Raw genomic sequence first — 23,878 nt, forward strand, 5'->3', positions numbered from 1 at the left:
ACTGTATTTTATTTTGAAAGGCAGTATATATTATATGGTAACTGACAGCACAGCCTCCAGAGAATAGTACCTGGTTTTAAATTTCAGCTCTGTCACTTACTGGTTACCTGCTTTTAGGCAAGTCATTAAACTTCTTTGTCCTTTAGTCTTCCTTAATTTAGAATGAGTATAAAAATGTATGTACTTTATCAGGGTATTGTGAGGATTGTTAACTCATGAAAAACATTTAAAACAGTACCTATACATGGCAGGTAACTTGTTAACTATTAAAACATGGAGTGGAGTTTCACCACCTAAGGGACATATTGAGTAATAAGAGGAGAGGTTGTGAGCATTCCTACTAACTCTCTCAAACAATGGTAGGAATTCTGAAAGTACCATCAATTTTCATTTACCACCTACTAGTGTATTAATGAGGAAATTTTTTTTTTTTTTTTTTTGGCAGAGCCAGGTGAGACTTTATTTTGGGGAAAAAGGAAAACACTTGATTTGACTTCTAGTCAGGGACATGGGGAAAAGGCAGTAAACTCCCCCACCCCAAGGGTGAGCTGAGGACTGGGTGGGGCTGAGCTTCAGGTGGGCCTGCTGTGCCCTCCACCCCCCTGCGCAGCAGCTCGGAGGACCTCCCGTCAGCAGCAGTCATTCACTTGGGCAGGACATCAGATGACTCAGACACCAGCTTCCCATTGCGGGTCTCAATCTTCTTCACAACCACCATCTCGGAGGAGCTGGAGCTGGTGCGGCTGAAGGAGCCAGAGCTCCCGCCAGAGCCCAAGCTGGCCTGGAAGCCCATGCCGTAGTTGAGGTTGCTATAAACTGGGCTCAGCGCACCTGAGTAGCCGCTGGTGGTCTTGGTATGGATACTCATGTTCTGCATCCCAGACTCCAGCCGGCTCTCCTCACTCTCCAGCAGCTTGCAGTAGGTGGCGATCTCCACATCCAGGGCCAGCTTGACGTTCATGAGCTCCTGGTATTCACGCAGCTGCCGGGCCATGTCCTGCTTCGCGGTTCTCAGAGCAGCTTCCAGCTCAGCCACCTTGGCCTGAGCATCCTTGACGGCCAGCTCACCACGCTGCTCGGCGTCAGTGATGGAGGCCTCCAGGACAGCCCTCTGGCCTTTGAGGCCATCAATCTCAGCCTGGATGCGGCTGATGCTCCAATTCATCTCAGAAATCTCCGTCTTGGTGCGACGCAGATCATCCCCATGCTTCCCAGCCAATGTCTGCAGCTCTTCATACTTGATCTGGTACATGGTCTCAGCCTCAACCCGGCTGCGGTTGGCGATCTCCTCGTACTGGGCCTTGACCTCGGCAATGATGCTGTCCAGGTCCAGGGAGCGGTTGTTTTCCATGGACAGCACCACAGACGTGTCGGAGATCTGGGACTGCAGCTCATGAATCTCCTCCTCATACAGCTGCCTGTAGAAGTTGATCTCATCGGTCAGTCCTTCCAGGCGGGACTCCAGCTCTACCTTGTTCATGTAAGCTACATCCACATCCTTCTTGATGAGGACAAATTCATTCTCCATCTCTGTGCGCTTGTTGATCTCATCCTTGTACTTATTCTTCAAGTCCTCCACCATGCTCTGCATGTTGCCAAACTCCGCCTCCAGTCTCAGTTTCTCCTGGGACAGTGTTTCCAGCTGCCGCCGAAGGTTGTTGATGTAGTTCTCGAACATATTGTCCATGTTACTGCGAGTCGTCTTCTGCTGCTGCAGAAGAGTCCACTTGGTCTCCAGAATAAGGCTCCGCACCTTATCGATAAAGGAAGCAAACTTGTTGTTGAGGGTCTTGATCTGCTCCTTCTCCTGGTTGCGCACGGCCTGGATGTTGGGGTCCACCTCCAGCTTCAGGAGGCTGAGCAGGCTCTGGTTCACTTGGACGGCTTTGATGGACCCTATACTCCCCGCTCCGCCGAAACCTCCAGCCAGATTCATGTTGGCGCCCAGGCCAACCCGGTAGGCACTGCCCACCTGGGAAAAGGCCGCACCTGGGAAAAGGCCGAGGAGCTGATGCTGGGCCCACTTGAGTATGAGCGGCTGCTGAAGGCCCGGGGGCCAGAGGTGGACACTTTGTAAGTGGTCTTCTGGGTCATCCTTGTGGACATGGTGGAGGCTGGAGTGGAGGCAAGAAGGCCAAACCAGACAGAGGTTCAAGAAGGAGCCAAAAAGCTGCTTCTATGAGGAAATATTTTAACAATTGATGTCTCATACACAATTTGGGTAAAATAAATCTAAGTACAGGTAAATACTATATTACTTTAAAATATGTACATAAAGATTTATGTTAATTATTATGTATGTGGGGTTCCTAGGTATGTAAATGATAATGGATATATATATACATACATGTGTATATAGTACCTTATATTGGGTGTATACTACATGGCATATAATTCGGTATTTAATGCACAATACCTGAAAAACAGTAAGTGTTCAATACATTTTGTTGAATTGACAAGGTGTGTGAAAGGAATGTAAAGTGAGACCAATATGTTTCTACAAGATAGTTGCTTTGAAGCCCTAAATGCCAGAAAAGGGTGTATGCAATACCTGAATATTGAAAAAGTATTAAAATAAATTTGCCTCTGATACTGATGCAAACTGAACAAGTTAGTAGACTCTAAGCTTAGTGTTAAATTCCTATAACTCATTTTATTTTATTTTGTTAAGTATATTTTATGCTATTACAGTTGTCTCACTTTTTTCCCATTTGCCCACCTCTGGCCAGTACTTCCTTTCCCTCCAGCAACCCCCCCACCTTAGTTCATGTCCATGGGTTATGCATATAAATTCTTTGATGTCTCCATTTTCTATGCTATTCTTAACGTCCTCTTGTTTATTTTGTATCTACCAGTTATGCTCTTGATCCCTGCACCTTTCCCCCCATTCTTTCCCTTTCCCTGCCCCACTAACAACCTTCCATATGATCTCCATATCTATGGTTCTGTTTCTGTTCTAGTTGTTTGCTTACTTTGTTGGTTTGTATGCCTGTTTAGATTCACTTGCAGATAGTTAGGAGTTTGTTCTCATTTTACTGTTCATAGTTTTGACCTTCTTTTTCTTAAATGTGTCCCTTTAACATTTCATATAATAAGGGCTTGGTGATGATGAACTCCTTAAGCTTGACCTTGTCTGGGAAGCACTTTATCTGCCCTTCCATTCTAAATGATAGCTTTACTGGATAGAGTAATCCTGGTTGCAGATTGCCTTTCATTACATTGAATACTGCTTGCCAGTACCTTCTTGCCTGCAAAGTTTCTTTTGAGAAATCAGCTGAGAGTCTTATAGGCACCCCTTTATAAGTAACTCTCTGTCTTTCTCTTGCTGCTTTTAAGATTCTATCTTTATCTTTAGCCTTTGACATTTTAATTATGATATGTCTTGGTGTGGTCCTCTTTGGGTCTAACTTGTTTGGACTCTGTGCTTCCTGGACTTATATGTCTATTTCCTTTGCCAAATTTGGGAAGTCTTCCTTCATTATTTTTTCACATAAGTTTTCAATTTCTTGCTCTTCCTCTTCTTCTGGCACCCCTATGATTCAGATGTTGGCATATTTAAAGTTGTTCCAGAGGTTCCTAAGCCTCTCCTTTTTTTTTTTTTTTCAATTCTTGTTCCTTTATTCTGTACTGGTTGCCTGTTTTTTTTCTCCCTTATTTTTCAAATCATTGTTTTGAACCCTGGCTTTCTTCCCTTCATCATTGGTTTCAAGTGGATTTTTCTTCATCTCAAGTATAGCCTTCACTTCTTCCTTATGCGTTTGCCATACTCAATCATGTCTGTCAAGTCTGTAAGCTTCATTATCACCAGTGTTTTGAATCCTGCATCTGTTAGGTTGGCTATCACCTCATCACTTAGTTCTTCCACTAGAGCCTTGATCTGTTCCCTCTTTTGGGCCATACATCTCTGTCTCCTCAACTTGACAGGCTCTTTTGTTTGCCTCTGCATCTTAGGTAGAGCTGTAGCACCTGTTACATTATAAGGAGCGGAGCCCTAGGTATTGGTCAGTGTGGGGTGACCCATTTCACCCCATTGTGGTGCTGTATGTGGGGGAGGGGTCAGAGAGGAAACAATGCCACTTGCTCAGCATTCACACCTTTTCCCACCATGTCACCTGCTTCCTGTATACAACTGGCATCCCTCTAGCTATTGCACTGGTGATGATTCCCAGAATGGGTGGGTTTGCAGACATTCTAGGGCCAGGGGGCCTCTAAACAGACTCTCATGATGGACAGATAATGTCTTCCACCACCCCAGTCCCTACTGGTTTTCACAGCCAGAAGCAATGAGGCTTTATTTTCCTGGTGCAGGAACCATGAACTGCACAGTCTGACCTGGGACTGGGATCACTCCACAGGTGTCCCTCTGGGCTTTTATAATGTGTGACTGCTCTTTCCATGGCCAGCCACAGCCACTGCCTTGCTGCCACCACCACTGCCATCACAGCCACCACACTGTGACCTATTGGCCCTGGCTTGACCCCTCCTACCTGTATGGATGAATATTGCTTCTTTATATCTTTGTTTGATGGCCTTCCATGCAGTTCAATTTTCTGATAGTTCTGGTTGTTTTTTGTTTTGATGTAGGTGTAATCCTTCTTACGGTTGTGTAAGGAGGTAAAGTGTGTCTACCTACACCCCCATCTTGGCTGGAAGTTCCACTATAACTCATTTTAAATATTGTTTTCTCTTTATGTGAAACACAGATAAGTGATTTTTAGTAAAATATGAACTTTCATTATAATAGTTATATAGAAAAGACATAATTTATGCATTTATTTTAGCCTCAGTTTTACTATCCTAAGGAATGAAGAAATGAGCCATTGAGTTTTTGTTTCCTTACCAGATATTGTACATTTTTGTCAATAACCAGAATTACAATGACAAAAAGCAATGAAAAATTAATGAGAGTTGTGCCTTCCAGAGGCAACCATATATTATTAACAAACCCTTCAATAATCACTAACTTTCTTTTTAAAAAATTGAAAGGGAAAATATATTTGTTTTGATTTGATAATAATAAGAAAATTATTATTTAAACCAAACATAAAAACATGCATTATATGCAAATGAAAACATTGTCAAATAAAAAACATCATACTATATTTATGAAACTCTAAAAAAATCATAAATTTGTAAAGTCAAGAACAAGAAGTTAAGACATATTTAAGTTAGCAATATTAATTTTTATTTTACCCCCCTGAAAGTGTTATATACAATTTTGGCAGTTACATTCATCAATTTAATTTTTATAAATTTAGCAGCAGTTTTTTGAATACTTGGAGAAAAAGGGCTGTATTGTGACCTTCTGTGAACCAGGTAAATTCTTTCTCCATTCAATTGTCCAGGTCTTCATCAGATATCTTAAAGGCTGAATTAAAGCCATAAATACAAAAATTGTTATTTTCCTCTTCACACGTACATGCATAGAAGAATTGCTTTATAATGTGATGCAATGCATCACATTACGACACACACACTCACTCACACAACTTAAGAAGCACATTTCTTTCCTGAACAGACAACTTAAAAGCAACAATTTTCAAACTTCAGTGTATATAATGATTATTTCTATTACATAGAACTGCAGTGGTGCCCAGAAATGCTACTTTTAGAATAACCCCCACATGATCCTGGAGCAGTTATTCAGCAGTGATTACTCTTTAAGGAAAAAGTGGTTTGAGCATTATTTTTATACAAGAATAATATTCATGTGTTTAAGATTATAAATCAAAATCATTCATTGTCCTCAGTTTACCATAGTGTTCACATTTGTAAATATTTCTTTATACATGTACATGTATAATCTTATAGATGTAAACATTATATTTAATTATATATATTCAATGACATGAGCACATATATGGAAACATATATGGAATGATATTACGGCATTTTTTATGGAATTTTCCCCCTTTTTTAGTTGTCTGCACCATAATTTTCCAAACACTACCTGATTGATTGCCATTCACTTTGTTTCTAACTTTTGCCACTCTAACAACACTGCAAAACAGAATCCATTATATACATTCTTACATACTAGTATGTTTATCTGAATGGAAAAATTCTCAGTGGTAGAGTCGGGGGGCAAAGTATCTGTGAAGTAGTTAAAAATTTTCAAATAGAAACTTCTAGGTTGTTTTTTTCCAAAGGCTACCACACTTCTTATTTCCAATATCAATGTTTGAAATTACATTTTTCTGTATTTCCACTAGCAATAAATATTGGTGCTTTAAATATTTTGTTGCACAAATTTATATAAAGTGACGTATCATCACTAGTCATAATTTGAATTGCTCAGACAGACTGGTGAATTTGAGCATTTTAATTTTTCCTTGTATTTTATTTTACTTCATTTTATTTTATTTTTATTTTTTAAGCATATTTTATTATGTTGTTACAGTAGTTCCAATTTTTTCCCCTTTGCTCCCCTTTGCCCAGTACCCCCCTTCCATCTAGCAATCCCATCCCTCTTAGTTCATGTGCATGGGTCATGCATATAAGTTCTTTGACTTCACCCTTTCCTATATTATTCTTAACTTCCCACTGTCTATTTTGTACCAATCTATTATGCTTCTTAATCGCTGCACCATATCCTCATTTCTCCCCTTCACCTTCTCAGCTGATAACCCGCCAAATGACCCCCATACCTATGATTCTGTTCCTATTTTGGCTTGCTTAGTTGGATTTTCTTTTTCTTTTTTAGATTCAGTTGTTGATAGTTGTGAGTTTGTTGTCATTTTAGTGTTCATAGTTTTGATCTTTTTCTTAAGTAAGTCCCTTTGACATTTTGTATAATAATGGTTTGGTGATGATGAACTCCTTTAGCTTTACCTTGTCTGGGAAGCACTTTATCTGCCCTTCCATTCCAAATGATAACTTTGCTGGATAGAGTAATCTTGGTTGCAGGCTGCCTTTCATCACATTGAATACTGCTTGCCAGTCCTTTCCTGCCTGCAAAGTGTCCTCTGAGAAATCAGCTAATAGTCCTATAGGCACCACCCTGTAGACAACTCTACCCCTCTCTTGCTGCCCCCAGGACTCTCTTTTTATTTTTCACCTTTGGCATCTCAATCATGATGCATCCTGGTGTGGTCCCCTCTGGGTCCAGCTTGTCTAGGACCCTCCGTGCTTCCCTGACCTGTATGTCCATCTCCTTCACAAAATTGGGAAGTTTTCTTTATGTTTTTCAATTCTTGCTTCTTCACTCTGCACTGGTTGACTGTTTTATTCTTCCTTATGTCTCAAATCATTAATTTGAACCTGGGTTTCCTTCCCTTCACCATTGTTTTTGTGTGGATTTTCCTTCATTTCACTTAGCCTAGCCTTCACTTCTTCTCTTATGCGTTTGCCATACTCAAGCATATCTGTCAAGACTGAGCATCTTTATCACCAGTGTTTTGAATTCTGCATCTGTTAGGTTGGCTATCTCCTCATCACTTAGTTCTCGCACTGGATCCTTGATCTGTTTCCCTTTTTGGGTTATACTTCTTTGTCTCCTCATTCTGACAGGCTCCTGTGTTTGTTTGCCTCCAAGTCCCAGGTAGAGCTGTCGCTCCTGTTATGTTGTAACGGGTGGAGCCTTAGGGATTCATCAGTACAGGGTAACCTGATTCACCACGTTGGGGCATTGTATGTGGGGAGGGGTTTGAGAGGGAACAATGCCACCTGCCCATCACTTGCCCCTTTCCCAGGCAACCCTCCCACTTTTTCACTGGACTGGCGCCCCTCTAGCTGCTGCCCTGGCCATCGTTCCCAGAGTGGGTGGGTCTGCGGATGTTTTAGGACAGTGGGGGACCTTTAAACAAGTGGACTCTTCTGAGAGACCAGCAGTTTCTGCCTCCATCCCAACCCCCACCAGTCAGCATGGTCAGAAGCAATGAGGCTTGATTTTCCCCAGTGCTGGGACCATGGGCTGCAAGGTCCAATGAGGAGCTGGGAAAGCTCTCCAGGTGTCCCTCCTGACTTTTTAAAACATGTGACTGCGCTTTATGCTAGCCTGCTGCTGCCACCGCTGCTGCTGCCACCACACCGTGTCCTCTCTGCCCCTGCTCCACCCCTCCTACCTGTCTGGATGAGTATTTCTTCTTTATATCTTTGTTTGCTAGATTTCCACACAGTTTGATTTTCTGGAACTTCTGGTTGTTTCTAGTTTTGAGGTAGCTGTATTCCTCCTTAGCTGTGGAGGGAGATGCAGTGTGTCTGTCTATGCCTCTATCTTGGCCGGAAGTCTTTTATATTTTTTATATTGATTTTAAAATTAAATTTATTGGGGTGATATTGATCAATAAGATTATGTAGGTATCAAGTGTAGGTTTCAATGATACATGATCTGTACATTGCGCAGTGTGTTCACCACCCAAAGTCAAATAATCTTCCACCACCCTTTACTACTCGTCCACTCCACTTCCCTCTGGTAACCACCATACTGTTTTCTCTGTCTATGAGTTTTATATCACATACCTGAATGAAATCATATGGTTCTTAGATTTTTCTCACTGACTTATTTCACTTAGCATAATATTCTCAAGGACCATCCTTGTTGTTGCAAATGATAGGGTATCATCTTTTCTTATGACTGAGCAGTATTCCATTGTATATATGTACCACATTTACTTTTTTCCAATCACCTATAAATGGACACTTTGGTTGTTTCCATGTCGTGGCCACTGTGAGTAGTGAAATAATGATTATAGGAGTGCATATACCTTTGCAAATAAATGTTTTCAAGTTTTCCAGGTATATACCCAGTAGAGGGATTGCTGCACCATATGGTAGTTCTATTCTTAATATTTGAGGAACTGCTATAATGTTGTCCATACTGGCTGTACCAGTTTACATTTGCAACAGCAGTCAATGAGAGTTCCTTTTTCTCTACAACCTCCCCAACACTTGTTATTACTCGTCTTGTTGATAATAGCCATTCTAACAGGTGTGAAGTGGTATCTCATTGTAGTTTTGATTTACTTTTTCCCAATAGCTAGTGAAGTTGAGCATCTTTTCCTATATCTGTTGGTCATTTGTATATCTTCTTGAGAGAAGTGTCTGTTCATGTCCTCTACCCATTTTTTAAATTGGATTGTTTGTTTGGTGTTGAGTTGTTATGAGTTCTTTATATATTTTGGATATTAACACCCTGTTGGAGCTGTTGTTTGCAAACATCATCTCCTACATGGTTGGCTGGATTTTTGTTTTGTAGGTTTCTTTTGCTGTCCAGAAGCTTTTTAGCTTGATACGGTCCCATTCATTTGTTTGCCTTTGTTTCCCTTGCCTTTGGGTGAAATTCATAAAAACCTATTTATATAAAGTGATATATAATCATTAGTCATAAATTTTAATTGTCCAGACATACTGGTCAACTTGAGCATTTTAAAATTCTATTTGTCATTTGAAATTCATTTTAAAACATTTTATTTATTTATTTTTAGTGAGAGGGGAAGGGAGGGAGAAAGAGAGAGAGAAAAATACTGGTGTGAGAGAGGAACATTGATTGGTTGCCTCTCATACACAGCCCCAACCTGGAACCAAATCTGCAACCCAGGCATATGTGTGCCCTGACTGAAATTGAACCAGCAACCTTTTGCTTTGCAGAATAACTCCCAACCAACTGAGCCACATCAGTCAGAGCTGAAATTCATTTTTTATGTGTTGTCTTTTCATAGCTTTCCCAATTATCTATTAAATATTGTCTTTGTCTTAACAATTGATAAGATATATATGCATGTGTAAAATTTACATATATATATTTACTCTTCTCATGCAATATACAAGTTATAGGTGTTCTATGTGTCTACATATGATATTAACACTTTACATTTATACACTTTTAAGAGTTCCAACTTTTATCTTTTGACTCCATCTATATTTCTTATATTTCACATGTAATATTTCTATAAAACCCTTACTTTTATTTTATATCATTTCTAAATGTATAGTCCTTTCAAGACTGTTTTTATAAAGAACAGAAAATGTACTCGCAAACTCATTTCACCATCTTTTCTTTTTGATGTATAAGTTAGCAAATTTCTTGTCTTATTTTTTTGTTATACTATCCTCATAAAAGCAAATTATAAAATGCAAATCTGTTCATTTCTTGCCCCAGTTTAATCTTCCAAAGCCCAACTCTGCAAAAGCATCTAAAATAGAACATAAACATGAAATGTAGCAGATAAGACCATTCATTATAGGGCTCTATGCAGCCTTTTCATCTTAGGTTTGCATCACTTCATCTCTCTACATAACCTCTCTGTATTCCTACCTATTTTATTAAACAATCTTGTCTTTGTCAATAGTATATTACATTTTTGTATCTTCAGTGCTCAGGACACCACTTGTCACCATAAATATGTTCAATATATGTTTTTGAATAAAAAAACTTATGTTTCCCAAAGGTGTGCTTCTCTTTTATGCCTCCATATTTTGTACATATTTTGTCTTTCCCCTAAAACAGTCTTTCAGTCATCTCATGTTTAACTTGAACATTACATATTCTTCACAATCTCCCCAAACTTTCTTAAGCAAACTTTCTATATTCCTATAGCACCTTATACTTACCATAGCATTTTACAACCATAAATATGTGTTATTTCTTTCCTGAAATGACCCCCATAATATCTGTAAAAGATTCACTTATATTTATTTACCTAGGTTCTGCTTAGCTTCATAATATACTATTGTTATGGCTTAGAATATATATATAACTGAAAGGTGAACAAGTCATAGTAACAAAAATCTGTTATATATTCTATATATGTATATATACACACAAACATATAATCCTGTATATGAAAATATATGTGTATATACATTCTTTCTAATACCAGAGGAATTTTCAATTTTCCAAAGGAATGTACTTGTTTAAAATGATGATGGATAATTTTTTCTCACTCACCTCACTGGGTAATAATTTTCATTTTTCTTTTCAGTGTACTTCAGAATGGTCCCCTAAATCTTTTCCTGAAATAGGAAGAGATTTGGACACGGAAATTAGTCCAGCAGCATTAAAACCATCTGAGTCATTAAAATTTTCTGAAAGAAAGAAAAAAATTACTGGGAGATAAGCCAGATCTCCCCTCAAGTGCCTTAGAAGCTCTTTGAACATTTAAAAATACCACCTACAATTAGAAAGGCAAACAAGTGTGATTTAGGGGCACAGAAAGTCTTTCTCATGCCTTGAATATGTTCCTGACATAGTTGCAGCAAATATAAAACACTTGGACTGAAGAAATGAAGCAGGTCTCGTCAGAGGGTAAGGACTATTGAGAAGGCATTGAGCCTTCATGGAGTGAGAAGGTATTGGGATATTTTTTTCCAAACCAGCAAAGTTATGCTTCCCAGAAACAGAATTGGTGCATTGGTGCTAAATAGAACTTGAAGGACAAAGAAAGAAGTACTATGTAATGGGAAATAAGGCTAGCCCTGACCATAGTGATGGCTTCTGATGTGATAAAGCTATAGAAAGTTCAAGCTTTTAAATTTTAAGGAAAATATAAATATCAAGTTAGAGAATGGAAAGCAACAGGAGTGGGAATGGAAGAAACCATCAAAGAGATGTACAAAAAGTTAAACTACTTTTTAGAAGATTAATTTGTTCTTTAATAAAATGAGATCCAAGTCATAATATTCTACTACATGGCTCTTTGTCCCTCTGTCAGAAATATAGACCTCTTAGCCAGAGGTCTCCCCATGATTGCAAGTTTTATGTTCTCTAAGAATAATTTTCAGTTCATGTCTGCTTTCTTCCTTATATACATCACAAGCTTCCTATTATTACATGTTTGAGATTTCTTTCCTCTGCTATGCCAAGTAGAATGCTTCAGCCACAACTGCAACTACTGGTCTGAACTCAAGGCTATATAGCCCCTTAAATAACCCACAGACCTGAGAAGTTCAGCAGGTCCCGATCATCTGCTTTCAGGGAAGAATTCATCTCCTGGTATTGAAATTGGTGGATAAAATTCTCTCCTCTCAAAGAAACTGACATGAGACGTCCTAGGTTAGAAATCAGCAAAAACATAATAAAATTTCTCCTCCTTCTGTGTGCTTTTTCCTAGCAGTGCAAACATACCCAGTCTTCATTCATACCCTTGTCTTGTTTCCATCCCCCATCCTAATACCAAGCTAAACCTATTGACATCGTAGGACAACCCAGCTTCTTTCCTCAAGACAGCCAATAAGTTTTGCGACTTCATTGGAGCTTTTTCTAAAATCTTTCTAAAATCTATCTCCCCTCCATTCTCATTATAAAGTCTTTTCCATTGTTCTTTTCAACTATTTCAAAATGCTATCCTCATCCATAATGGGGTCCTCCTTCAAATCCCTCATACATCCTGTTGTCAAACAGAACTTTCTAAATGGCTGCCTGACTCTTCACTCCCCTACATAAGACTCTGTAATGACTATTCATCTTCTTATCATAGAATACAGAACTTCATAATTTTTTCTCTCTTCTCCAGCCTTATCAGTAGCTCCTCTCCTTGAGCTCAACTTTTACTTTCCCCTAAAACAACAAGTGGTTCATTCTTTATGCTTCTCTTTACTCATACATAGCTTTCTCTTTCTCTCTAATGCACCTTACCCAGTTCAATGACTTATTATCTTCAGAATTTGTCTCAAATACCTCTTAGAAGCTTCTGATACTCCCTTTCCCTTTTTAGTTAATCATTCTTCTCTATGTCACTTTTTTTCTTATTTATATGAATGTATAATACTACATTGCAATTTATTTGTTTACATATATACTTCTTCCATTAGACTTGAAATTCCATTAAGACAAAAACCACTTGATTATCTATGCCTGTATCATCAGATCCTAGGCACATTGCTTGACAGAACAGTAAAATCAGTAATACATATACAGTAAGAGCAAATAAATGGGAAAAAAGGATTCACCTTAAACCATATAAACATATTTATTCTAAATGATCAATTCTATAATGTCACAATTAAACATGTAGATGGAGTATAAGAGTCATCAATACAAACAAAGCCCTTTTCTTTTTTGAAATATTGTTCCCTCTTTTTTGAGAAACTGCTTAAGCCTCTTGTAGGCTTCATCTTTCTGGCCATTTGATACTTGAATTTAATATATACTTTTTTATTCCAAGAACATTCTTATCCCATAAAACATTAGAGAGACCATAATCTGGCTCAGACCTGTAAGCTGCTGCAGCTGTCTGCGCTTTGTAGTCCACAAGAGGAGTGCGATGAGACCAGCCAACACAATGACCCCAAGGACTCCAAATATAACAAGGTATGTGTGACCTAGACACAGAGAAATATCACAAGAAATGATGTCATAGCTAAAAGAATTGGGTACCTAATTACTGTCCCTCTCTTGGGTCAGATACAGAATTACTGAAGTAAGTTTCATATCATCAGAACTTCTTCTGACCTAAAGTCTCTTAACAAGGAGGATTCTAAATAATGCAGACAATTGGTCCCATGTTCATACACCCCATGATATACCTGATGGTTCTTCAGGTACAGTGCCTATAGAAGAAAAAGAGAAGGAGACTCAATTATAACAGTAATCTATAGAACAAATATTTATACCTCTGTACACTTGAAACTTATATAATGTTATTAACCATTATTACCTGGATTAATTTAATTTAAAAAGAAGAATGTATAAGACCTGGAGACTGACTGGGAAAGGTGATAAATGAGAGGTAAAGGAAGAAATTCAAACTGGCAATTTGGGTGGGTGGTGGTACCACTTCCTGGATTAAGAACTATAGATTTTTTTGAAAAAATTTAAAATTTTAAAAATTTTCTATGTGAACCTTTAGCACCTCCCAACCAAGGAAACTAATCCTTCCCACTTAAACATATGGTCTTTCTTTTTTTCCCCTCGGAACAGGATACAGAAAATTAATATGCTTTTTTTTTTTGGTGAAGGCCAATGTATAACAACAAATATTTTTATCATTTCTTCAAACTGAAACATCATGATTCTCTCCTGACTAGATCCCTATGTTGACATATCTAGACTTTACAAAATGTTCTTGACTGTATCCCTCTCTTGGGTCAGATACAGGATTACTGAAGTAAGTTTCACATCATCAGAACTTCTTCTGACCTAAAGTCTCTTAACAAGGAGGATTCTAAATAATGCAGACAATTGGTCCCATGTTCATACACCCCATGATATACCTGGTGGTCCTTTAGGTACAGTGCCTATAGAAGAAAAAGAGAAGGAGACTCAATTATGACAGTAAAATATAGAACAAATATTTATATCTCTGTACACTTGAAACTTATATAATATTATTAACCATTATTACCTGGATTAATTTAATTTAAAAAGAAGAATGTATAAGACCTGGAGACTGACTGGGAAAGGTGATAAATGAGAGGTAAAGGAAGAAATTCAAACTGGCAATTTGGGTGGGTGGTGGTACCACTTCCTGGATTAAGAACTATAGATTTTTTTGAAAATTTTTAAATTTTAAAAATTTTCTATGTGAACCTTTTAGCACCTCCCAACCAAGGAAACTAATCCTTCCCACTTAAACATATGGTCTTTCTTTTTTTCCCCTCGGAACAGGATACAGAAAATTAATATGCTTTTTTTTTTTGGTGAAGGCCAATGTATAACAACAAATATTTTTATCATTTCTTCAAACTAAAACATCATGATTCTCTCCCAACTAGATCCCTATGTTGACATATCCAGTCTTTACAAAATGTTCTTGACTGCCTGCCCCTTCTTTGCTGCTAGAGATTCCAAGTTTAATCCAATATCCTGTCACTCACCTGAGCATATTACAGCAGCATCTTCCTTGTGCCCACAGTCACTGTTCCCCCAGGATTTGGCAGGACAATCCCACAAGGAAGATTCATTTCCTTTGCACTTCACTTCATTGAGCCATATGGGTCCAGTCCCCTGACCGAATGCTGCCTCTTTTAGTGCCTTCAAAGCTGAACCACAGCCCAGTTGTCGACACACCACATGAGCATTGTTAATGTCCCAGGAATCATCACACACTGTCCCCCAGGAACCTCCATGCCAGATCTCCACACGTCCAGAACAACTAGTGTTTCCTTCTTGAAGTCTTATCTTGTCTGAAAAATCAGAGATTCCCCTAGGTAATTTCTGAGAAGACAAAAACTCCTAAGAGGTCACAGGGGAAAAGAGATATTTGAAACTCTTTTTAGGACCATGGGGTGGGGGAGGGGAAGGAGAAAGAAGAGGAAGAGTCTAGTCAAGGAACTAATATAAATGACCCATGGGCATGGACAACAAGGTGGGCATTGAATGTGGGAGAAAGGGTGGGTGGAGTAGGAGGGAGCATGGATGAAAAAATGGGACAACTGCAATAGAAAAACAATTTTAAAAACCCTATTTTAAAACTTTGCTATTTAATGTGCATTTAAAATATATTTTAACAAAATATATTTTTTATGAAAGTACATGTCTTTTCAGCAAAATATTTTATACTGGAGATAAGAACATTAGTGTGACTCAGGAAATGTCAAGTAAATAATGTTAACATTGCATAATGTTAAGTTTTCTCAAGTAGAAAAGAGCTTGACAGATTGCCAGGTACATAGAAATCTTACAGTTTAAGAAGATGGAGAATAGGGAAATATTTTAGAATAGATCTTTATTACTGTTTCTCTCTTTTTATTAGTATAGCAAGATAATATTTGAAAGAAAAATTGGAAAGGTAAAGTAGATCATTCAATAGTCAAATACTGAACTACATATACTCTGCTCCTCGCTTCTTTATATTTATACCATGGGGAGTATAAATATTCTTTGGAAAAATGATCTCTAATTTTGGAAATATGCAGGTCAAGTTAAATAAAACTAATTATACTATCCATGTAGAATAGGTTTTAACTAGAATTTACTCATTCCTACTTAATGTGATCAAAAGATGATAGTGAAGACACAGCATGGAATTTTTATATAGGCCAACAAATACTCACTGGCACATGTGATCCAGGTCTCCTCTGAGGGGCTTGCCAGTCTCCACTTCCATGGAGATGATGGGCACTTCCATAATGTGTCAGGTCCTTTTGGACACTGAACATTGTCCACCCACATGTGCCTGGACATTGTTTTGGCTACAGATGCAGAGATGATGCTCCCGTTGTCTGCACAGCCCAGCTGCCTGCATACCACTTCCACAGTGGTTGAAGACATGTTACTCCTGCCAATGCTGCCCCAAGCTCCATTGTAAAAGAGTTCCAGACGTCCCGCACAAGTCTCTTTGCTGGTTTCACTGCTCAGTCTCAGAGACATGAACTCTGCAGTGAAATACAGAGTTAGTAGTTTCATGTATTCTCTGAAAATTCACAAGACTGCCTCTCTTTATTCTGATGTAAAAATGACTTCAAAAATAGTACACTATATCTGTTAGTAGTAATTCTTTAGTAAGCTCTGGGTGATTTAGTAGATTTAGTAAAGTATAGTATTTTTTCTATATCTTCTGCTTTTCTAGTCTCGGGTTTTGCACTCAGGGACTCCTTTAGAATGCCACCAATGATTCTAAGTTGATTCCTAGATCTCAATGAAAAGTTCAAAGCCCTTTCTTAATTACATAGTTTGGATTTTCTCCCTAAGTTACTATATTATTCCTGAAGAATATTATTCCATTCATTTTTTTACATCTGTCCTTGACAATTAAAGTTTAGTGAGATATTCAGACACTAAAATGAAGATTTTGTGTAATTACCTTAAAATGAAATATTTTCCTTTCTGACATGTCACAGTTTTGCTGTGTATGTCCTCTCCCAAATTTGTGTCATTAGTGTAAATGATATCCAAATCACTGACATATAGAATATTTTATCTCCCTAAGTTACTGAACCATAGTACTGTTTTTCCCAGTACATAACAGCTGAGCACATTTTCCTACTTCACAGCAGTTTCTAGAGCTTGCCATTTATACAAAACAAGATCAGTGGCTTCTCATGGTAATTTTTGCTCCTATGACAAATAAGTCTCATTCTCTGTCATAAAAAATTACTTGGGAAATTTTGGCTGAGATTGGTAATTATCTTTTTTCTCTGTAGAATGTAGTGTTGATTTATTTCTTCTTGTCCTGTTAAATCTACATCTTTATTAATATAGTGATTATCAAGCAGTACACTGAATCCTTACTCAATATCCAGCTCCACACATATTTATAAAAGAACTTCTCATTATTAATTTTGTTGTTATTTTTGTGATATGCAAGCACGTTTCTGAATTTTCCTCCTTCTGACTTTATACTACCTTGCCCAGGATGTAGCACTAATTTATCAAATCTATACTTCTGGGACCCCAACTCTCACAATATTTTCCTTTGTACCTGCTTTTCAGGGAATTCTCTCAGATTAATATCACCCTCTACCTTTTGCCTCACCTCAGTTCTTTCTTACATAATTGTGACCAGAAGTTATGTGCAGAACTTACCTGAGCAGATAACTCCAGCATCCTCTTTATGCCTGCAATTGTGCTGTCCCCAGCCATGTGAAGGGCATTGCCAAATTCGCGCTTCTTTTCCATTACAGCTTACCCCATCCAGCAAAATGGGCCCTGTTCCTTCCCCAAAATAAGCAGAACCAGTGGCATTAATGGCCACTCCACAGCCCAGATGTCTGCACACCACCTGGGCATCACTCAGGTCCCAGCTGTCATCACAGATGGTTCCCCAAGACCCCTCATGATAGATCTCTATTCTCCCAGCACAACGACCACCTCCATTTACCAGACGAAGTTGACCACTTGCTGGAAAGAGAAAGTAAAATATTAATAAAATGCATTCTTAAGGATTGAGACAATTATTTTTTATTTCTTTTTTTTAGTGATTTTTTTAAAAGAAGACAATTTTTATGGATTGATTACTGAATCTCACCTATGCAGGCAACAGCACTTTCTTCTGAAATGGTAGAGCTTGTTGGGTTCAAAGATGATGAATTGCATGGAGATAGTGTCTGACTCTGGTTTCCTGCAAACACCAAAGTGCTCAGTCATACAAGGTAAGGTGAGGAAGGGAGGCTAGATGAAGTATTAGATAAATGAGCTGAGGACAAACACCGCTTCAGAGAAAAAGGAATGGGGATGAGTCAACTAGGCAGGGAAGGGCTGGCAGGTGGGAACCACTAGATAACTACGAGGTCCATGAAAATTAAGTTTACACTTTACCCAGTACACCAGAATAAACTCAAAATGGATCAAAGACTTAAATATAAGCTGTGACACCATAAAGTCCTAGAGGAAAACATAGGCAATAAAATTTCAGCTATCCCATGTAGCAATTGTTTTGCTGATATGTCTCCTAGGGCAAGGGAAATAAAGAAAAAAAGAAACAAATGGGATTACATCAAACTAAAAATTTCTGCATGGCTAAAGAAACCATCATCAAAATAAAAATTGAACTGACTGTATGGGAGAACATATTTGTCAATGATATCCTGGACAGGATTTTTATCTCCAAAATATATAAAGAACTCATATGACTCAACACCAGAAAGACAAGCAATCCAATTAAAAAATGGGCAAAGGATCTGAACAGACACTTCTCCAAGGAGGACATACAGAGAGTCCACAGACATGAAAAGATGCTCAACATCACTAGCCATCAGAAAGATGCAAATTAAAACCACATTGAGATATCACCTCACATCTGTCAGAATGACCATCATTAATAAGTCAAGAAACAAGTGCTGGCAAGGATTCGGATAAAAGGGGACCCTAGTGCACTGTTGGTGAGAATGCAGACTGGTGCAGCCACTGTGGAAAACAATATGAGACTTCCTTAAAAAAACTAAAAATGGAACTGCCTTTTGACCCAGTGATGCCACTACTGGCAACATACCCCAAGAATCCCGAGTCACCGATTCAAAAGAACTTATATACGTCTATGTTCATAGTGGTGCTATTTACAATAGCCAAGTGCTAGAAGCAGCCTAATTTCCCATCAGTAAATGAGTGGGTCAAAAAACAGTGGTACATTTACACGATGGAATACTACACAGCAGAAGGAAAGAAGAAACTCCTATCTTTTAGAACTGGAGAATATTATGCTAAGTGAAGCAAGCTAGTTAGTGAGAGACAAATACTATATGATCTTACCTATAACAGGAATGTAATGAACAAAATAAACTAACAAACAAAGAAACATGAATCAGACTGAAAGTGACCAGAGGGGAAGGTGGAGGGGGGAATAATTGTTGAAAGAAGGGAATGGGACTAGACAAAGAACATGTATGATTGACCCATGGACATGGACAGCAGTGTGGGAATTGATTGTGGGAGTGGGGAAATTGACTGTGAGAGCGGGGGTGGGATGGGTAGAAGAGGGCAAAGGGGGAAAAATGAGACAACTGTAATAGAATAACAATAAAAATGATTTAAAAAAAGACAACTGGGATTAATATTTTGGTACATTTCTCATGATCCCTCACAATGGCTCTTTCCCTTTTACTTTTGTTTCATTCTATAGGTACACCAGCTCTTGAGGCACAGTGCCATGGGAGAAGCTCATCATTGACTTCCCTTGATCCTCTTACCTGAGCAGATTACTGAGACCACTTGCCCTGAAGAACATAGCGATGCACCCAGAGCAGTTACAGGACAATCTCCAATGTGTTGCTCAGTTCCACTGCAGTGAAACATGTGCCTCCAGACCTGACCATTTCCTTTCCCAAAAGGTGCTCTTTCTGGGTTAGAAAGAGCAATTCCACATTTAAGCTGCTGGCATAAAACGTGGGCATCTTCCATGTCCCAGTGAAAGTTGCAGAGGGATCCCCAGGTCCCTAGAACCTTGAGTTCCACTCTTCCCTCACATTGGGACTTGCCATTCACCAAGCGGATTTCTGTGTATCCTGGAAGGAAACAGGGCTTTAAAAAGATGTCTGCGATTACCTAACCCTATTCTCTTCAAAGTAAGGGAACAAATTGAACATGTCATGTGGGTCTTACTTGAGCAGACTACTCCAACGTCTCTGCTATGGCTGCAGGTCCCATCTGGACGGGGTGCTACTGCACAGAGTGAAAGATGGGACTCATGCCCAGTACACAGAAATTCTTCAGTCCAGATCTGTCCACTTCCTTGTCCAAAGTAAGCTCCCCCCAGAATAGAGATGGCTGTGCCACATTGTAACTCTCTGCACAGCACATTGGCAGCTTCCAGAGAGAAGTCAGAGTCACAGACGGAGCCCCACATATCGCCATGTTTTACTTCCACACGACCAGAGCAGGGAATATCCCCTCCAACAAGCCTGGGTTCCCTATGGGCTGAAAAATAGTATTTCAGTGAGAGATAACATAATTCTAAGATTTTCCTTCATGATAGAAGTGAGGAAGGGAGTGAAGAGTGAGAAAGGGAGGCCAGGGTGTTTAGTGATTCTTCTTGGCTTTTCTGCCTAGAATGGAGCATAGCAAATTATAGATCTCCCCATTCCTCATTAGACCATCTGAGAGAATTCTGAAACTCTGCCTCCTGGAGCCAACCACCCCTGGAGGCATGATAACTTTCCCTTTCTATTTTTTCTTATGTTGTTCATAACATTGGAGACCTTAGATAATGTGTACACTTGACACTGTCTTTTAGCCCTGTACTCAATCTTCCACCTACTATAATCTGGGGTTGGCCCCAACCTTTTCAAATGGTCTTATGGAAAGTTTTTTTGATATACTTCCTGTTTTCAAAACAAACATCAGATCTCTTTTTTCCCTTTGATATCTGTTGCAGTTGATACATGAGACACTTCTTTTCCTCCTTTCTGCCTAACAGAAACTTGCATGAATTCCTTAATCAAAGGTTCTATCCTCAACTACCATTTTATCAATGGACATCTCTTAACTGCCAATAAACGTTTTCATCTATACTTTTCTCTTTAAATTTATATTCATAAACATACCTACTTGGATGTTGAGAACTTGGTGTATTCAAAATGGAATAAATTGTGTATTGACAGGCCTACTGTATTCTTTACTTAATTAATGATATCTAGACCAAATTGGAATGACCTGAAATGAAACTGCTTCTTTATCCACCATAAATGTAATAACAATAGTAGTGAACATTGAGTACCTATTACTATGGCATTTTACTACATATTTAACAAACATTATTTTATTCTTATAATTTTCTTAGGGAATAATTATTAATATCATTCCAATTTTACAGATAAGAAAACAAAGAGAGGTGTAGTAATTTTCTAAGTTCATACAGCAAGTTAGTTAAGGGCTGGGTTGTGAAGGTAGGCAGTATACGCAGAGCCTAGAATGTCAACTCTCAAAATACCTGCACATGTGGAAAGTCACCAGTCTCTGTCAGCCCTCCAACATATTTCTTCTGCATATTTTTTCTATTGCTTTGATGCAATGTATCATCATATATCATGTAGTCCCTTGTAATAGCTTCCTAAGTGTTCTTAGTTATCTTTCTAATAAATCTATGACATGATCACAACTATACTAATTACATTTCAAATATTTTCACATGATTTTTTGTCTTCAAGGTAATTCAATATTTCTTTACTATTTATACAATTATTTATCCTATCAACAAATATTATTAAGCACCTACAATTTTTTAGGCATTTAGGTAGGTTTAAAAGTCTATCACAAAGTTCAGTCTATCAGTGAAGATAGATAATACTAATGCTACTAATAATAATCATAACCATCTGTTGATCACTTGATGTGTAATTCCTGTGAGGTAGGTGTTTTTGTTACCACCATTTTTCTTTTGAGGAAATTGCAGCACACAGAGCTTTGGTAGATTCCCCAATATTACCCATCTATTAAAGCTAAGGAGAAAAAATAAACACTAAAAAGTTAGCATACTTTAAAATACTGTATATTACCTTAAAAGCCTTAAAATCTATTAGTCTATCAATCATACCTGATACCCCAGACTAAAGATACATGGGCATACCATACTTTTTCATGATTCTGTGCATATGCAGAAGCTTTTCTCTCTACTTATAATGCACTTCCCGACCTTAAATCAAACTTCTTAACACGTTTAAAAGTCTTACCTGAGCAGGTAACTTTGGCTTCTTTATGATTATCACAGGTAAGTCCACCCCATTGCCAATTCTTGCAGTCCCAAAGAGAAGTCTCATTTCCATTACACCTGCTTAAAAATAGCCACATGTCTGATGGCTTAATTTTGGAATAAGCTTTATAGGTTGTTCTGAGTGCAGATCCACATCCCAGCTGCCTGCAAACCACATCAGCTTCTTTCAGTTCCCAGGCTCTGTCACACACTTTCCCTACTAGTTTCTGAACTTCCACCTCCACTATCCCAGCACAGCGGCTGCCTCCTCCTACAAGTCTCAGATTCAGATCTGATCCATCTGCAAAGGAAAAAAAACTTAGGCTGTAGATATATGTAGTGGTTAACTTCCAAAGGATTTTTAAAAATCTTGCTCCTTCCCGGATACTGAAATACTGGAAATTATGGCTTACCTATCTCATGGTTTTTCTCACAGCCAGTATAAATCATAAGTTTGGTTAAAAATGGGATTATAGTTTCAAGTTTTAACACAAATTGTCAATGGCAAAAAAATATGAACAAAATAGACATTTTTAAAAAAAGATCTTTAACATTTTGTGTCCCAGAACTCTAGGTAGATTTAGGACCTCATAACAGTTGAAATAATTATTACAGAAAGTTGAGTCAGACAATTTTCTAACCTAGTCTTTATAAATAAAGAATGTGTTAAAGTTCATCAGAACTATAAAAGAATTCCCAACAAATAAATTATTAGATATTTATATCTCTCACATCTCATACCTATTCTTACTTCTAAAAAATATAGGTCCTTCCTTTGTTTTTGTTTTTGTTTAACTTACCAGAACATGTAACACCAGCATCTTCATTATGATGGCAATAATGCCTTCCCCATTCATGATGTCTGCACTGCCAAATAGCAGATTCATGTCCAAGGCAGGAAAGATTGTCAAGCCAAATGTGTCCAGCTCCCTCACTGGCATTAACTCGACCAATGCCAGCGATGGCAGTGGGGCATCCAAGTTGTCGACATGCCACAGTGGCATCATTACTATCCCAGTTATCATCACACACTGTTCCCCATTCTCCTTGGAATTTCACTTCTAATCTTCCTGAACATTTATTGACTCCATCTACCACTTTCAGGTCCAGATCTGCTCCATCTGTAAAAGGGACACAAAACAAATCAATGACAAAGAAACTATAAGACTTCTGGTCAAGATGGTAGAGTAGGTAAACTCTGTGTTCACCTTTTCCTATGACCACATAAAAATTACAACTGAATTAGAGAGCAACCATCATTGAGAAACACCTGAAGACTAGTTGAATAGAAATCCTATAATAAAGGATATAAAGAAGAAGCCATGTGAAAACTGGTAGGAGGGGTGGAAATGTGAAATGGGCAGGTCCCACACTCACAGTGTGGCAATTAAGAATCAGAAAGATATTTTGGTTGCAGAGGTCCCCCAGATGAGTGATGGCTCCCAGCCCCATTCTGTGTTCTCCAACCCAGGACATGAGTGCTGGGAAAAGGAGCCCCCACAACATCTGACTGTGAAAACCAGTGGAATTGTGTCCAAGAAAGACAAAGAGCTGCTAGAGACTGAAGAGCACTACAGGTCAAAAAAGGTCTATACACAGGCTTACTCACTCACATTCTCACTTGTTCTAAGCTCCATCTCAGGGGAAGCAATTTGAAAAGCTCCAGGGATGTATGAGGAGAAACTAAATTGACTTTCACATGAAAGTTGGAGGGGCAGGGGTTGGGGCAACTCTCTCTCTGGGAATGGATGTTCCTTTGTTGCACTCTCTTCCTATCCTGCCAGCCAGGTACAGGTGGGCACCAAATCTGTGTCCTCTAATAATCTGGTTAACACTATTCTGGACCCTGGTGATTCCCTGAGAACCCCTCCCCTCTC

At 38.5% G+C, this 23,878-nt stretch overlaps 1 protein-coding gene and 1 pseudogene across 2 annotated transcripts in view; both read right to left on the reverse strand.

Annotated features, from left to right (window-relative positions):
- Positions 1-606: 606 nt before the first annotated feature.
- LOC150011309 (keratin, type II cytoskeletal 8 pseudogene) lies at positions 607-2,167 on the reverse strand (annotated as a pseudogene).
- A 2,995-nt stretch (positions 2,168-5,162) lies between these two features.
- Positions 5,163-23,878, reverse strand: part of LOC150011310 (scavenger receptor cysteine-rich type 1 protein M130-like) — a 33,493-nt gene continuing 14,777 nt past the window's right edge. For both annotated transcript variants that reach the window (XM_090272813.1, XM_090272812.1), the window contains 14 exons: positions 22,802-23,122; positions 21,982-22,302; positions 19,916-20,230; positions 19,504-19,818; positions 17,847-17,939; positions 17,405-17,719; positions 15,934-16,254; positions 14,755-15,063; positions 14,152-14,175; positions 13,465-13,488; positions 13,153-13,260; positions 11,878-11,988; positions 10,889-10,953; positions 5,163-5,368 (listed from right to left, as the gene is read on the reverse strand). In XM_090272813.1, coding sequence (XP_090128939.1) covers positions 10,919-10,953; positions 11,878-11,988; positions 13,153-13,260; positions 13,465-13,488; positions 14,152-14,175; positions 14,755-15,063; positions 15,934-16,254; positions 17,405-17,719; positions 17,847-17,939; positions 19,504-19,818; positions 19,916-20,230; positions 21,982-22,302; positions 22,802-23,122 — 2,612 coding nt within the window. In that variant the 3' untranslated portion in view covers positions 5,163-5,368; positions 10,889-10,918. The remainder of the gene's footprint in view (positions 5,369-10,888; positions 10,954-11,877; positions 11,989-13,152; positions 13,261-13,464; positions 13,489-14,151; positions 14,176-14,754; positions 15,064-15,933; positions 16,255-17,404; positions 17,720-17,846; positions 17,940-19,503; positions 19,819-19,915; positions 20,231-21,981; positions 22,303-22,801; positions 23,123-23,878) is intronic.

The sequence above is a fragment of the Furipterus horrens genome, unplaced genomic scaffold (genome assembly GCF_987537825.1).
Source record: "Furipterus horrens unplaced genomic scaffold, mFurHor1.1.pri manual_scaffold_4, whole genome shotgun sequence".
Taxonomy (NCBI): domain Eukaryota; kingdom Metazoa; phylum Chordata; class Mammalia; order Chiroptera; family Furipteridae; genus Furipterus; species Furipterus horrens.